This window comes from Hydra vulgaris, chromosome 12, assembly GCF_038396675.1.
Source record: "Hydra vulgaris chromosome 12, alternate assembly HydraT2T_AEP".
Classification (NCBI taxonomy): Eukaryota; Metazoa; Cnidaria; class Hydrozoa; order Anthoathecata; family Hydridae; genus Hydra; species Hydra vulgaris.
This window is the reverse complement of record NC_088931.1, coordinates 80,664,667-80,680,442: the sequence shown is the minus strand read 5'-3', so window position 1 is coordinate 80,680,442 and position 15,776 is coordinate 80,664,667. Positions and strand designations below refer to the sequence as shown.

General features: G+C 29.2%; 2 protein-coding genes across 5 annotated transcripts; both read right to left on the bottom strand.

Moving 5' to 3' along the window:
- Positions 1-3,461: 3,461 nt before the first annotated feature.
- On the bottom strand, positions 3,462-11,612 carry LOC136089056 (uncharacterized). Of its 4 annotated transcripts, none has more exons than XM_065814610.1 (9): positions 7,591-11,612; positions 7,162-7,386; positions 6,797-6,960; positions 6,637-6,722; positions 6,456-6,568; positions 6,135-6,336; positions 5,771-5,875; positions 3,965-4,089; positions 3,462-3,839 (listed from the first exon to the last, which is right to left on the bottom strand). In XM_065814610.1, exon 1 carries the CDS (start codon positions 10,102-10,104, stop codon positions 9,277-9,279), a length of 828 nt encoding a protein of 275 aa, XP_065670682.1. In that variant the 5' UTR covers positions 10,105-11,612; the 3' UTR covers positions 3,462-3,839; positions 3,965-4,089; positions 5,771-5,875; positions 6,135-6,336; positions 6,456-6,568; positions 6,637-6,722; positions 6,797-6,960; positions 7,162-7,386; positions 7,591-9,276. The 4 variants fall into 4 exon arrangements, with proteins under 4 accessions (XP_065670682.1, XP_065670685.1, XP_065670683.1 ...); XM_065814613.1 differs by having other exon boundaries at positions 7,591-9,297; XM_065814612.1 differs by lacking the exons at positions 3,462-3,839; positions 3,965-4,089; positions 5,771-5,875 and having other exon boundaries at positions 6,216-6,351; positions 7,591-7,731.
- LOC136088396 (uncharacterized) lies at positions 7,977-9,074 on the bottom strand. Its single transcript, XM_065812103.1, has 2 exons — positions 8,418-9,074; positions 7,977-8,345 (listed from the first exon to the last, which is right to left on the bottom strand). The coding sequence occupies exons 1-2, from the start codon at positions 9,072-9,074 to the stop codon at positions 7,977-7,979; spliced, it is 1,026 nt and encodes a 341-aa protein (XP_065668175.1).
- Positions 11,613-15,776: the final 4,164 nt, after the last annotated feature.

Sequence of the window (15,776 nt, the reverse complement as noted above, 5' to 3'; positions counted from 1 at the left end):
AACACTATAGATAAAAAACTTATGCGTTAAAATAATATTTCATAAAATAAGGGCTGGCAATGATTTGCTAATCATGTATAATAATAATTTTGTTGTATAACATAAAAAATTGCAAGAGGGAAGGAAATTTTTACTAAACATACAACGAGCCGATGTTTTATTTTAGCTCATATGTTTAGTTTCAAACTTCCATTCTCCACTTGACAGAAAAGATTTTTAATACAAAAATACTCGCAAAAAATGTCCGCGGTGCTTCTACGGACATGATAATTATATTTTAAGGTAATAATATTCCTGATGTTCCTGGTTATTACTCTGATCACTGCAATTGGGTCAATTTTTTTGTTACTATACATGTGGTGGCATCTACTGTTCCATATTGCACTCATGATGGTTTGAGTGAGTGTCAACAGCAGCTGCGAAGTGGGGTTTTTCTCCGATAAATTCGCTGTTTCAATCGAGAAAATCGAAGTTATCGGAGAAAAGTTGTTTCGGGATGTCAAGGAGTTATATACGTTATATAAAATACTCCCAAATTTCAACAGAAGGAGGACAGTAGGCAAAGATATGCATGTTGTCCTCGATTTTACCACAAGTTTTGCATTTGTTATTTTTAACGACTTGCTTTTGCATTTGTTATTTTTAACAACCTTCTGGCCTTGTGCTTTTGGCTAACAAGGCCGCAGAAGGTAAACTGTTGTGTTAAAAACGAAAGAGGATATTTTGAGTCGGTCCGCATGCGTGGGAGGTGAAGTTTTTTTTCACTCCTACACAGAAATGTGGTCTTATTTTAGTCTTCACTCCTTTTTTTTTTTTTTTTTTACCAACCAACTAGAGTGACCTGATGCTGAAACCAGACTTACACAGGGCCCTAAGGCGGTGTTATTTGGGAGCCGAGACTCCGTATTTTAGCCCATTTAAGGGTTTTTTGGCACATTTAAGGGTTCGTTTAGGCCCATTTAAGGGTTTATTTGCCACTCAGCCGAAACTGAGCAGCGCCAACTTAATGGTTTATCTCCATTTAACGTCCGGAGTGGACGGATCGCTTTGAGATTTCCGGACGTAGAAGGAGACACTGAAAAAGCGACTAAGACAAGAACCTCTGTCGACTGTCTCCTTTTTTTTTTTTTTTTTTCATAATAAGAATTTACATCAAAGGTTGTTTACAGTAATAGGGGGGGATTTTCCGTAATATATTTACAAGTTTTTTTCTTCAATAAATACCGTATATAATATATTGGTGGGATACATTTGAGGAGTTTTATAACATGGTTTACGTTTTGGGTAGTTTACATATGTGAGGGGATTATCTCTTGATATGTTTCTCTAATACTGTACATTTTATAGATTGTTAATGATTCAAATTTAAAAAAAAAAAATTTTTAATTTTTATTATTCAGAATTAAAAACAACTAAAATTTCATAATGCTGTGGTTCCAAACTCAAATTTTTGGTGTGGGATAGTTAAAGCTTTAGCTTCTTAATGGGTTATTTGCAATTTACATTTTTTATAGTTGTTGCTCGTTTATAATATACTTAGCTGTAGATAGCTTTATATAAAAACTAAGAAGAGTTAAAATAAATATTAAAACGTATTTATAAAATATTATGCTGGCTATTAAACCTTGCATTTAAAAAATAAAAGCACGTCCGTCGTACCTCAGGGTCACTAGGGACATGCGCGTAGTCGTGCTTATAATATATACATCATGGCGATTAACCCACGACCTTAAAATATATACACACAACCTTCGCTGTCACTGGACGGCTAGGGTCATGCTCGTTCTCGTATTCAACTATGGTTGGAAATCCGTTTTATGTTTTCTAATATGGTGTTTTTAATCGAGACCTATAATTCACTATATCTATATAGTGAATGTTAAGTCTCGATTGTTACAGCTGCTTATTGCACTGTTTACTGAGTACATTTTGTGAAACTTTTCTATGTTATTTTCTCTAGAGTATTTATTATACTGAATTTTCCAGGTGGATTTAATTTCTTTTAGTATATTTTCAGCAATTGTTTTGGCCGGAATATCACGATTTTCTTTTAGTTTGGAGTTTCTACATCTCTATAATTCATTAGTGGTAGTGTGTGTTAGGGTTGTAATAATTTTTGCAGTATAATTGTTTTTTGGTAGTTCCTCTATGTTTATCAGGAAGAGGGCGTATACCGAGTTAAATGGTTTCAACGGTAGGAGTTTTTCATAAATGTTTCTTATTACTTTCCACACAGCCCTCGCCTTGCTGCAGAAGATAAAAGGGTGAAGAGTGTCTTCCACTCGGTTACAATTTTTGCAATTGGAGTTTCCATGGAATTGTCCACGTTTAACTTTCCAAGTGTTTAATTTTTCTAAAGTAGGCAGGGAGTTAGTAAGAATGCGCCAGTGCGTGTTCTTGCTTGTTCCCTGGGCATACGAGTCAAAATTCCTTTCCCATATCTGTTTCCATGGGATTGGTTTTTGGAATTTTTCCTCCCATTTAAGTTGAATTAGTTTAATGCTCTTGTTTTCTTTTTGTCTGGAGATGTGGGTATAGATATTTTTTGTTGTTTTTTGAGTAATGTTGAAAATCTCAGCATTTCCTCTAATCTTTTCAACTACATCTTTATAATAAAAGGGGAGTGGATTTAGGGATTTTGGATTGCTATTTCCAGTAAGGAATAGCCATTGAGCATATTTAGTTTTAGCTAGATTGGTTAAAGAGTACGCTAAATAGTATTTTTGTAAATAAAAAACCTTGGTGGCAGTTGTCTACTTCTTTCATTTGAAGTATGTGTTTCATTCTGATGGCATAGCACTGGTTTGGCGCATCAAGAATGCCCAGACCCCCCCCCCCCCCCATATTAACGGGTAGTTTTAGGATGTCTCCTTTAATGGGTTCTGCGTATATGCTCTGCCACAGGTAGGTTGAGATTGTTTTATCTATATTGTCGACTGTCTCCAACACAGAAATGTGGACTCATTTTAAACAGTTGTGGACTTTTTGTTAATCCACACTGATGCGGAATTAATTTTACTTTATAAGAGAACGGCTATTAAACTGCTTGTGGGTTTGCTAGACAAAAGTTATTCTTTAAGCATTACTGTTTTTGTTGTTGTTTTTTTTACGTATTTTTGTGATTTTTACACAATAATGATTTGCATTTCGTTCAAAAAATAGTCAATTTTTGCAAGTTTCTTTAAAGTCTTTTTTTACGCATTATTGTGATTTTTATGCATATTTGTGTATTATGCATTATAAGTTTCTTTAAATATTTTGAAAATTTTTTAATATTTAAAACTTTTTACTACAGTATATATCGTAATTTATTGATTTTAATTTTTTTTAGTATTACGGAATTCAAAAGATAGGTTAACATTTTAAAGTCATAGATTAAATTACTGTCAATTGAACTGAAACAATTAATACATACAGATGATAACACAAATCTAAAAACCGCAAATCAAAAAGGCAAACAATTATAATTAATTAAATCAAATTAATTCAATCAAATAAAAAACAAAACAAATAATTTGTCTTTAAATCCATCATACATTTTGAAGAAAAGTTATTTTGGTAAACAAATCAGCAACGGTTGCACTTTTTACAGTAATATTAAGTCCCATGACTTTCTCTAAAAAGCCATAAAAAAATCTTAATTCGGTCGGATATTCGACAGCGAAAACATAAAAAGACATAAATAAAAACTCTAATGCCTCCATAAAACAGCTGCAAAAAGCCAGTGATATAACTGTATTATCCGCTTTAATATAATATCCATTAGATATGCGCAACAGCATCGGTTGTTTGACTCCACGATCTTTCAGTGCCTTTAGTGCACAGTCAATTGTATCATCCTGCAATATGTATAAATATATTTTTTTACGCGTTTCAGTAACAGATAATAATAATATTAGCAATGAAAATAAACTAAAAAACTCTAAACTAGTTCTTTAAAAATTTTAGCTAACAAAAACAATACCTTGAAGTCGAAGAAAAGATTTTCCATGACCACATTTGGTAGCAAACGAGCCTTTTTAACTGATTTTTGTGGTGGGGTAGGGAGAAGCCAAACAAGAGATTCAACCGCAAGCTCACTTTTCTTGTCTAACATTATATAAGAAAAAAGTGAAAAAAAGTTAGACTGATATTTATTTGCAAGATTTGCAACTAAAAAAAAAAAATGAGCACAAAAAGGTTTTTATAATTTTTATTCAGGCAGAATATAATTTAAAATATTGTTAAAAATAGTAAAAACTTGAATATATTAGTAAAGCATAATTTAATTTAAAAGTTAAATTACCAGTTAAAAATTGTAATAACTTACAATTTTGAACTGATTTTGAACTGATTTATACGATTTTCAGAAAGTTCAAACCTTTTACTCTGCTACTACAGTGGCCATCACATTAGGACCGTCGGCCATCACATTAGGACCAGCTGTAATTTTTTGTAAATATCGTGTAAAAATAAATTTTTTGGCAAAAAAAAAAACAATGGTGTAATTTAAAGCTTGTTTCTTTATTTATAAAGTTATACTTGATGAAAAATAAACAAATAAAATTAAACATTTTGAATATTTATTGGCTATTACAATAAATTATATAAAATATATATTAAGTATTAATATTTTGTAAAACCGCCTTTATTTGCAATAACTGCTTCGATTCGTCGTGGCATGCTTGCAATTGAACTTTTTATAGTTTCTGTCAACTCTGGGTTATTGTGCCAGATTCTGATAATATATTCCATAAGATCTTGCTTGTTAGTAGGAATTTTTTTTCCAACATCTCGCTTTACTATTTCCCAAATGTTTTCTATGGGTTAAGATCAGGTGAGTTGCCTGGCCATGGCAATACATCTACTTTTTTCTGTTTTAAAAAAGCCATAACACTTTTTGCTGTGTGACAAGTTGCACCATCTTGCATAAATATAAGATTTTTGACATTTTTGGACTTCTTTTGAATTTTTTTGACATTTTTGACCAATCTGCCATTTGAGGTAGCAACTGGTTCTCCAGGTTCTTAATGGATAAGCTTAGTCAATACATTTTGTGGCTTTTTTCTGTTTTCCAGGCATTAATTCCGGATATTACGATCCGCTCTTGGTGTTGTCTTTCGTTTAGAAGGTGGTCTCCTTGGGCCAAACTCTTCCCCTGTATCAATTTTTTTTCTCACTCGGATTACGGTTTGGTGAGAAACCTTTACAATTTCTGCAACTTTTCGCTGAGAATATTTTGTATTCTGTAAAAGACATCTAACTTGACTAACTTTTGTTAGTGTCATATCACATTTTTTACCCATAGCTGAAAATTTAAATTAATAACTTTAGAAAAGACTACTATTTGGTGTCTTTACATAAACAGGAAAAAAAACATAAAATCATTTATTTAAGATTAATGACTTACTGATTATTATAAGGTTTAAAAAAAATAATTAATTAAATAAATCACAGATGCTTGAAATTAAAATAAATCATATTTAAACTTCAATCAAACTAACAACTAAAAATAACCTTAAATTGTCCAATATGCACCAATTTGATTATGACAGGTGATTGCTGACAGCCAGAGTTGCCAATTGATAAAATTTTTATTAAATATTACTAAGAATAGAAATAACTTGACATGTAACAAAAAAAAATATCATATTTATTTTCTCATATGCGGGTTTAAGCAACATATTTGAAATAAATTGTAAAAAAAACGTGTGGTCCTAATGTGATGGCCGACCACTGTAAGTTTTATAAATTTATAACAATTTTTAACTTGTAAAAGTTCATAATTTACCTTCATTTGTTAAGGAAAACATTAGAGTATTCAATGACGACTTTGATTTGGCATATTCTAAAATTTTAGGTTTGTATTTCTGCCACTCAACATGCAATCGTGTTTCTAAACAATTGCTACTTTGGAATTATTTAAGAATCTAATAAGAGTATATATTAACACACACACATATACACAGATTAATTTTAATTATAATTTCATTATTTATAAATAGTTTATAATTTCATTTAACTGTTATAATTTCAATGTATACTTATACTTTCAATTTAAACTTATAATTTCAATTTAACTGTTATTATATACAAAATAATGCATGTACTTTAAATATCAATATATAAGTTTTATTATATAAATTTAAATATACTGATTCTGGCATGTCTAGTAACCGCGGGTACTGGTTAACGATTTCCTTGATCAATGGGACCGATGTGTTAATCCATGATCGTCGATGGTTCCTTGTTATCTCCATGAGTTTATTTAGCTCTTCTTTGTTTTGAGCATTTGGTCATTGTTCGCGTAGTAATCGAATGGCACTTTCAATATCATCACTTGTTGTGAGACCTATTCTATTAGTAGCATGACTACTTGTAAAAAAATTATATAAATTTGAAACAAAGGGCTAATAAATATTATAATGGCTTCATCATTGTCATTTATTAAATGAAAGAACAAAACTAATATTTACCTATTTGATGGTGAATGTTTCCACAGTGTAGTTATATCTCTACAATCAGAACGCCTGCTACGAACAAAGTATTCCAACTTTCCACTAAACGTTTTTCTATCAAAGAAGTATCCCTAAAGATAACACAAAAAATAACACACAAAGTTTAAAATAGCAGTTAAGTAATAAATATATTACTCACTCGCTGTTCCATCGTGTAAGATAGGAAAACAGTCAATAATTGACTTTGATAAGTCCTGCTTCTCAGTAACATTTGGCCTATCTTTTCTGAAATAAGGAAATAGAAACATTATTCTAACTAATTAAAATCCTATCAAATTTTTCATTATATTTATACTTACTGAGCACAGTTATTCATCAGATATTGCCCACAAACTTTTGTTAGAAATAACATTTCTGATTTTTCAATTGGTACTCCTGACTTCAACTTTTGTGTTAACCGCTGACCACAAATAGGTCCATGCTGCTGCCTCTGCTCTGATATAATATTATTGATTCGCAGATTCTGATAAAATTAATGAAATCAGCATGAAACTAACATAATTTTATATTATTTTATTTTAGAATATAAGTACAATACAAAATATACCATGTCATCATTATTACTATTATTAATATTATAATTATTTTTTATTGTGACATGTCTATATTATTTATGTCATGTTTGCCATTTCAACAATCATCTCTTAAGTGTTTGAAAACTAACCTTGAAACTGATTACACTAGTTGTGGTGCAGCTATTGATTCTGGGGGAGGCATTAACTGACTCAACTGGGCAAACACTGTGGGGTAGCATTAACAACCGGAACATTAACAAGCGTTTGAACCCTAATCCATTCCTGCAGTAACCTTCTTTGTGCCATTCTAAATCCTAATTGAATAAGGTCCACTTCTGTGGCTAATAAAAATGACCTGAGCGTAAAACCAGATTCTAAAATAAAACAAAATAATAAATAAAAATATCTTTATATGTGTATTGATTAATTAAAATTTGATTAATTTTCTAATTTTTCTTTACAAGATAGTTTTTATTTAGAGTTTAATTAGACTAAATCATTTATATTAGATGTGTTTATTTCAAGAGAAACTAAACATCTTTTAAAAGATACACATATTAAAAGAGAGAAACTCATACCCAATAAAGCATGTTGAATTTCATCAGGAAGAATGGATAACTCCAATACAGTGGCGAGTGTGTTGCTTAGACTCATGGTTTAAAAATATATAAACTAAATATAATCAAAATAATAATTCCAAATAAAAAAATCAAAACTTCCAAATAAAAAAATAATTAAGTAAAAGCGTTTTAAACAACGCTTTTACTTAATTATTTGAACAAATGTAAAATTTAGTAGAAATATATTTTCTACAATTTTTTTTAGATTTGCTATAAGGAAAACATTGAAGAAACTTTAACCTTTATATTATTAAAAAAACTAAAACCCAAATAATAAAACCTTGATATTGAATAATCTATATAAAGCAACTTAAGTTTATACTATTTACACAAGCTATTACAAATTAAAAAACATGATAGGGCAATCGAACAAAGTGCTTCTTTTCAGTAGTTTCGAGCAAACAATAAAGTGGATGATAATCAAAAAAATTAGAAAACTTGAAAATCTGATACTCTAGTTGACAAAGAAATATTACTTCATAAGAATGAAGATGATAAGTAAAATTGTTTGTCTTCACAATTTCTAAGACAAAATACCACTCCTCTCCTCTGTTCATATTAATTTGATTATTTGCGGTTGAAATAAAACATACAATTTTTCCAAAGTTTGGCAAGCCAGTCTCCTTATCTATATTAATTGCAATGAAATGTCCTTGCTTATATTCAACACTTCCCGCATGTAATGTTTTTGCAATAGCAATTTCTTCACATGACTTAAAACACAGTGTATTATGTATAGCATTATAAAAAGGAAGCAAATTTGTAGATTCAATACTTTATTTTACCACTGTAATAATTTTGTGAATGCGTTTGTTAGAGAGTTGTGACTCCAAAGCCTGCCGCTGATGTCTATGTGCTAGAGTGTGACAAATATTGGTAAAATTGCATACAATATGAGCACACCTTTTGAAAAATGAATTTTTTAATTCGTATGGCATACAACTCATGCCAACAAGTGGACCGGACTTTGTTATAATGTTGGGCAAATGGACAAGAAAATGATGCTTTGGACGTAACCTTACTTCATTGTTGCAGTATAACTTGCTAAACATAAATAAATGATCACTAATAACATGCTTCATATAAACAATCATTTCATGAGTAAAACATGGTGCAAAAATCAAATCAATTAAATGAGATAAGTGAAGCAGAAATTTCCAGTTTTTATTCTTTAGAGAGACAATTTTTCCAACAGCCATTGGTAAATACTTGAGCAGAGCCCACCATTGTACTGCTTTCATAGAGGGTGCAAGTACATGCCCTGGTTCTTGTATTTTGAAAATTTCTGCAGGTTTATGAGTCTTTTCAATAGTTATTTTTCCCCATAGTAAACAAATAGCTTTATTAATATCTGATAGAGTTAGGCACTTATCTAATATGACCAAACCATAAAGTATACAACCTAATTCTGCAAGCACAACTCCTTCCAAGAGAGTATGCATAATATCTATACACCAATTATCTATCACATGATAACCTTTTATTTTATTGAGTGGGCATTCAGCTTTTACACCTCAGTAGTGATTTTTCAATTTAGAATTGTTCTTATTGCTTGCCCTACTTGCTACTAAATTAATCAGATCTGTTTTGTAGCTATGCACAGTTCGCATCTGAAACAGTTCATCTTTAAATTTATTTTGAACATCAGTTTTTGTTGCATAGCAAATTGTACAAAAATGACTTAAGAAATCCAAGCAAGCCATTAAGAGCCAAGTTATCACAAGTAACTTGGCAAAGACTTGCATAAATTGTACAACTACCTAAAACTGGAAATACTCCTTGTAATCCAAGAGTGCTTAACTCCTGAATCTCATCAACAAATTTGTTTAAAATTGGTCCATGACCATAAATTGCAATATCATGAGTGTAACCTGTTGCTAACAAGTGCACATTGCCAAAACAAGAGTTAAATGCGTGTGGAAGATTTTTTATGGTATAATAAAAAACACTAATGTTATGAACAGAACCTTGACTTCTCAACGGATTCGTTACACATAAACCATCATAAAACAATTGGATCATTAGGGAAATTTCGGAGACATCACTAAAGAGGTAATGTTCTTTAAAATGGCTTCCGTCTGAGAAGTCTGTTAATACACTAGGTCTACACTTTTTCTCGAGAATTGCTTTCTCGAGAATTGCTTTTACATAAGCCTCATTCTGTAATAAATTAAATAAAGTTTTTTTGATAGAAACATTTTGGAACTGATCATATACAAATTTGCTATGTCCGCAATGAGACTCTAATCGTGGCATATAACAAATACCTTCAGGTTGAACCATAAGAGGATGCCCTGCAAAATAAGAATCAATGCGATAACGTGTTGATAAAAAATCAAGAGGATTATTGCATAGTTCCAATTTGGGTTGCATTTCTTGTAAAATTTGGTCAATAACTGCATGATCAATACCAGCTAATAATAAACTTTTATTAAATTCTTCTTTAAAATAACATGAGAGTGATCCAGCCATATTATATATGACTGGACAATTGTCGGTATGATACCATAAGGTATGCTACTATTTGCACGAAGTTGTGTTACAAGTGATGCTCCTTCAGCTTTAACATCCTGCAAAAAATCTAAATTATTTACAGACGAAACAATATCTAGATTAGGAGGTGAATCTTGTATATGATTAATAGAAGGAGAGTAATAATTACATACATATAAACTTTCTGGTGTTTCTTTTATTAACGCAGCTGCTTCACTAACTCTCACTGTATTTATTTGGTGATATGAATTCAAATGTCTAATAAAATTAAATAAAACTGAAAATGAACTTTTGCACTTATCCTGACGACAACATATTGGTATAGATAATTGTTGGTTGTCTTTATGTCGTTGCAAATGAACCCTTAACTCAGAAATATTATTATAATCATTATTGCAAAGATAACATATAAACATTCTTAACATATGCAAATTTCTTTAAAATAACTATTACTTTTGTAACTCAATAAATAGTTAAAATTGCGGCTTAAATTATATCACGCGTTTCTTGCGCATTATTTTACTCCACATTGATGTGCAATGTTTTAGTTTTTATAGAATTTACACTCGACTAGGTTTTTATGAAATAATAACTCCACAAAATTGTGCAAACTACGGCCTCTACACTTAGTGTGGAATTTTATGTCCACACTTTCCGCGAGAGTGTAGTAGCAGCCAGATTTATGAAATTATTAAAGCAAACATATATAAGCTTTAAAATATCTGAGTATAAAAGCAAGATGTAGCAATAAAAAAAATATAGTGTCAATTAAAAGCAAAAGTTAGACATTAAAATATAACATACTAAGCATATTTAAAATTGCTATAAATATGTTAATTACTTACCAATTTTAGTGTAACAACTTTTAAAATCCAGATAATATATAGAGTTATAATATAATATTTTTAATTCCATCGATTTTTTCAACAACATTTTTCTCGTGTTAATTTTTTTTTCTAATTTACGTTCGCATCTACTTCAACGACAGCATTAGTATATTCATTAAAACTTTAAGTGTATATAAACAGTTTTAAATTGTTTTATAATATCTTTATAATGGTTTGAAACCATTTAGACATCAAAATTCTGATTTTGGTTTTATACTTTTGTCCAGTCACTGGCCCATTGGACCCGTAAATAACAAACACAATGAAATAAAACCCATTAATAATATAAAGATTAAAATTTAAGAAAAAAAAATATCCACAAGCATCTATTATCAAATTTAATTTTCCACTTTTAAAATTGTTTTTAATTTCATTTTTATGTTTGCCTTGTTTATTTTGTTGTGTTAGTATGAGTAATTCATTTGTAAATATTTTTTTAAATTTTTCCATTGAAGTTTTTCAATAAATATTTTTTCGTAAATATTTTGTTTTTATATTGACATCTCATTCTGTTAAAATATAATTGAACAATAAGATTTTCTAAAAACAAACAGCCAAAAAATCTCTGGCCTGCATTTTTGTCAAATCCAAAAAAAAAAAAAAAAATCAATTGTAAGCATGAGGATATTCGGTAAGGTAGAACTGGTCAAAAATTTCAAAAACATAAAAATTGAGTGGCTGTACTTATATTATACATTATATGGGCACTACTTTCATTTTTTGTTTTACACTGCGGACAAATTTTGTCTTTTCTATTCTTAAAATCAACCCAGTGGGCACAGTACGTTTTAAAAACGTTTTTTTAGACGTTTTTATAAGGTTTAAACCTAATAAAAACGTCCAAAGAACGTTTTAAAAACGTACTGTGCCCACTGGGAAACATCTTTTTGTTGGCGGGCAATATAAAATGTGCTGTATTAAAGAGAATTTCGGTAGCTTTATTGTTGGTGTTTCTTTTAAGATTAATAAAAAATGCTTGCAATCTTTTTCATTTTTTTCATTTAGATTTTTCATGCTTCCAAAAGATGCTTCCCAATTAAAAAATTATATTTTGGTTTATTAATTGGTTTATTAATAAATTATACAAAGTTGTATAAATTAATAAAATTAAAAAATTATATTATATTATATTGAAGTTTATTTTCCTAAGGCATTTGCCGTGCAGAGTTTTAATAATGAATACAGTAGTTATATTTACAATTTGGTCTACTGTTCCTAGAGTTGCAAAAAAACGCGTTTTTTTCCTCTTGCGTTTTTTTGGGTCAAAAAAACATGTTTTTTTGGTTTTTTTGACTTTTTAAACAAGCTTTTTATTTTTCTTGGTAAAGAATTTGGAAGAGTTTTTGTTTTATTCTGTCTATTTATAGTATATGATCATTATAATCACAAATATAATGTATAAACACCAATTTAAAGTTAATGTTTTAATAAAAAATTTACAGCCACTCAAGTACAGAGCTATTTATTAAGTGTATTTATTAGGCGGTTTAGTATTAAGTTAGTTATAAATCTAGGTATATTGTATGAGAATGTTTATTTGTCATGTTTTACTTCTTAAATATTGCTGTACATCCTAAATATTACACTCATTATATACAGAAACTATACTTGTCCATGACAAAATAACCATTTTTCATAATTTAAATATGCTAGTATACAATATGATGCTTATTTTATATTAGACTTTAAATCTTTAAAGAAATAGACAATCCTAATATTTATTATGTAATAATTTAGTTTTACATTGTTTGTTACATATTTTGAATTATATTGCCAGTAACCCCTTATAAAAAAAACCTTAACTTTATTTAATTGACATATTCTAATATTTTTGAATAATAATGTTTTATTAGTTTTAATTCGTTATTAATTTAGTGCTAAGTAGTGTAGCACTGTGTAGTGTAGTATATACTCAATTAAAAAAAAGGATAAATATTTAAGCAAAAAAATTCAATAATTTAGTAATTTTAACATGTATTTAAACTATAAGATATTCTAATTAGGTGTGCTTTCTGAGTTCAAGTCTTCCTGCCCTAGACTACCTTCATCTAATGATTCATAAACAAAGTCACTGTCACTTTCTATATTAACTGCTTCAGACTCTGTCCAAGGCATTGAAGTGCTAGGAACTTTATTCACAATTGCATTATTATTTTGAGGAGTAGTTATGCTTGTACCATTTTCATAACTGGTGTTTTCAACATTTTCAAGTTTTAAATTTTGTGAAATGAAAACTAGTTTTCCAGCCCTTTCAGTTGTTTAGTGATTTCCTTTTGCACTATGAATGTTAGAATAAATGCTAAAACTTCTCTCACATACTGCACTTGAAGCTGGTAGCTAAAGAATTCTAGACAAACTTTTAATAGTTCAGTAAAGGAACACAACCCTTTCCACCAATTTATGGGTTGAGTTATTCTACCTGCAGTCCAAATAAAAGGTTTTGAAAAAATACCACCATTTGATTGGTAATTAGCCAAGTCAAACATCATAATTTCTTTGTTTACTTCAGGCATATTTGCAGCAATGTTGTGTATTGCCTCACATGCATTAATCTATAAAAAGATTTTTCTTTCAATAATTCTACAATTACTTTATTAATTTAAATAGTATTTTCAAATTTGAAAATAGTATTTAATATTATTCAAAATTTTTCCAAAATTTTACTTTTAATGCCCAAGCCATTTTAGCCTTGGGCATTAAAAGTAAAACTTGGTTTTAAGAATCATATATGAATTATGTAAATACCTTTTGTTCTCCAGTCAAGACTCTGCCTTGAAATTTGGGATCTAGTATATTGGCAGCTAAGTGAATTTCTGTTAAACAAAAATCTTTTTTTTTCTTGAAGATTTTTTTGGCTTCTTCTTCTTCCTTTTTTGAAAATGGGCTGACTGTTAAGTTTTTAGAATAAAGTAAATTTATTAAATCTATTTTTATGATTGTATAATAAAATTAGTTACATAGTTCAATTTTTTTTGTAATATACATTATATTTATGCTTTTAGTTGTATTACCTAGTTCGCACAGGTAGTTTCAAGGAATGCATGTTACTACACCAGCTAAATTTTTTTGTATATCTCTAAATGCTGCAACAGATAAATGAGAATTTTTTTATCTCTTCAACAATATCAGTTACTTGTGACATCAAAACACTTAAAGTTGTCAATTTAAAAAAATCTGTGAACAGTAAATTTAAATCATCTGAAATGCATCCATAGCAAAGAAGATGGGGAATAACAATCTTTTAGACGAGTCCATGCATTTTTCATATTTGCAGCATTGTCAGTCACAACCCAGTGGGCACAGGACGTAAAAAAGACGTCTTTTAAACGTCTTTTTAACGTTTTGGACGTCTTTTGAACGTTCAAAAGACGTCTTATTTAGGTCCTGTGCCCACTGGGAATGCCCAAAACTTTATTAGGATTAATTTCTTCTAAAACTTTCTTTATTTCATTTGCAATATATTCACCAGAATGGCTTAATGTTCCAACAATACAGTTTAGGATATATTATATACTGTACTATATAAGTATTATAAACCTAATTACTGATATATTATTTCTGCTTACTGAAATGGTTTTCAGTGTTGTTTGTTATAAATTTAATATCAAAATTATTTATAAAATAATATGCATATTTTAAAAGTCTACCAGTCTGTTAAGTAAATCATTTTCTATTTTATGTGGAGTGACGATCCACTAGCATATATTGCTCTGGCTAGGTGTGTATCAATCAGTTCCTGCAAAAGATAATGTCATATTGGTACATCAGCCAATCATGAAACAAATCTTAAATCTATGCATCATGAGCTTTTAATAAGCTAGTTGCCATATCAGTTAATTCTTCAATTAAATCCTAAAATTTAAAAATATAAAACACACCTTTTCAGTTTTTGTCATACTGTCAAACACGGAAATTGGTGTTTTACTTCTACAAATTGATTCAGAAGAGGATGTTCCAAAAGAATCAGATTTTAGACATAATGTCAAAGCAAAAGGAACATTTAACTCTTTCCATTTTGCTAATTTGTTTCATGGATATAAATAAACTGGCAACTATGGTTTTATTTCTCCCTCTTGTATGGCCTGCTTTACTCATTTTTAAAACTAAAATTTACTATGTTATGCAAAATATCTAAAATTTAAATATAATTAAATAGAGAACATAATTGATTATTAAAAAGAGCTTTTAAAACTGCTTATAAATTTTTATTTGCAACTCAAAACCTTATAGGTACAGTAAATTAATAATAATAATAATAATATATATATATACATCGAATATTAAATAAAATTAAGTAAATGTATTTAAGTATAACAAATTTAGATAAAAAGTGCTTATTGTGTCAATATATAACAATAAAGTCAATAAAAATTAAATAGAGGAAGATAAAGTTAACTAATAGTTTTTTATACAGGACTGCTATAACTGTGTTAACCTAAACATTAACAATAAAACCTTTAAACATACCAAAAGAAAAAGAATTTTAGTCAAGTTCAACCTTTGTTTTCCTATATAAATCTGAAATTAAAATGTGTTTGCCATTAGGGTTAAATTTAGTATCTTAAATGATGAATTTCCCAAAAAAACCAAAAAAACGGACCACTGCGTTTTTTCCCAAAAAAACGATCAAAAAAACCAAAAAAACAAGAACCAAAAAAACGCGTCACATCTCTAACTGTTCCACTACTAGGTAAAATATAGACATAGTCTCTAGAGGCTACATCAAAAAAAAACGAAGCAGAAAAAAAGAATCAAAAAACAAAA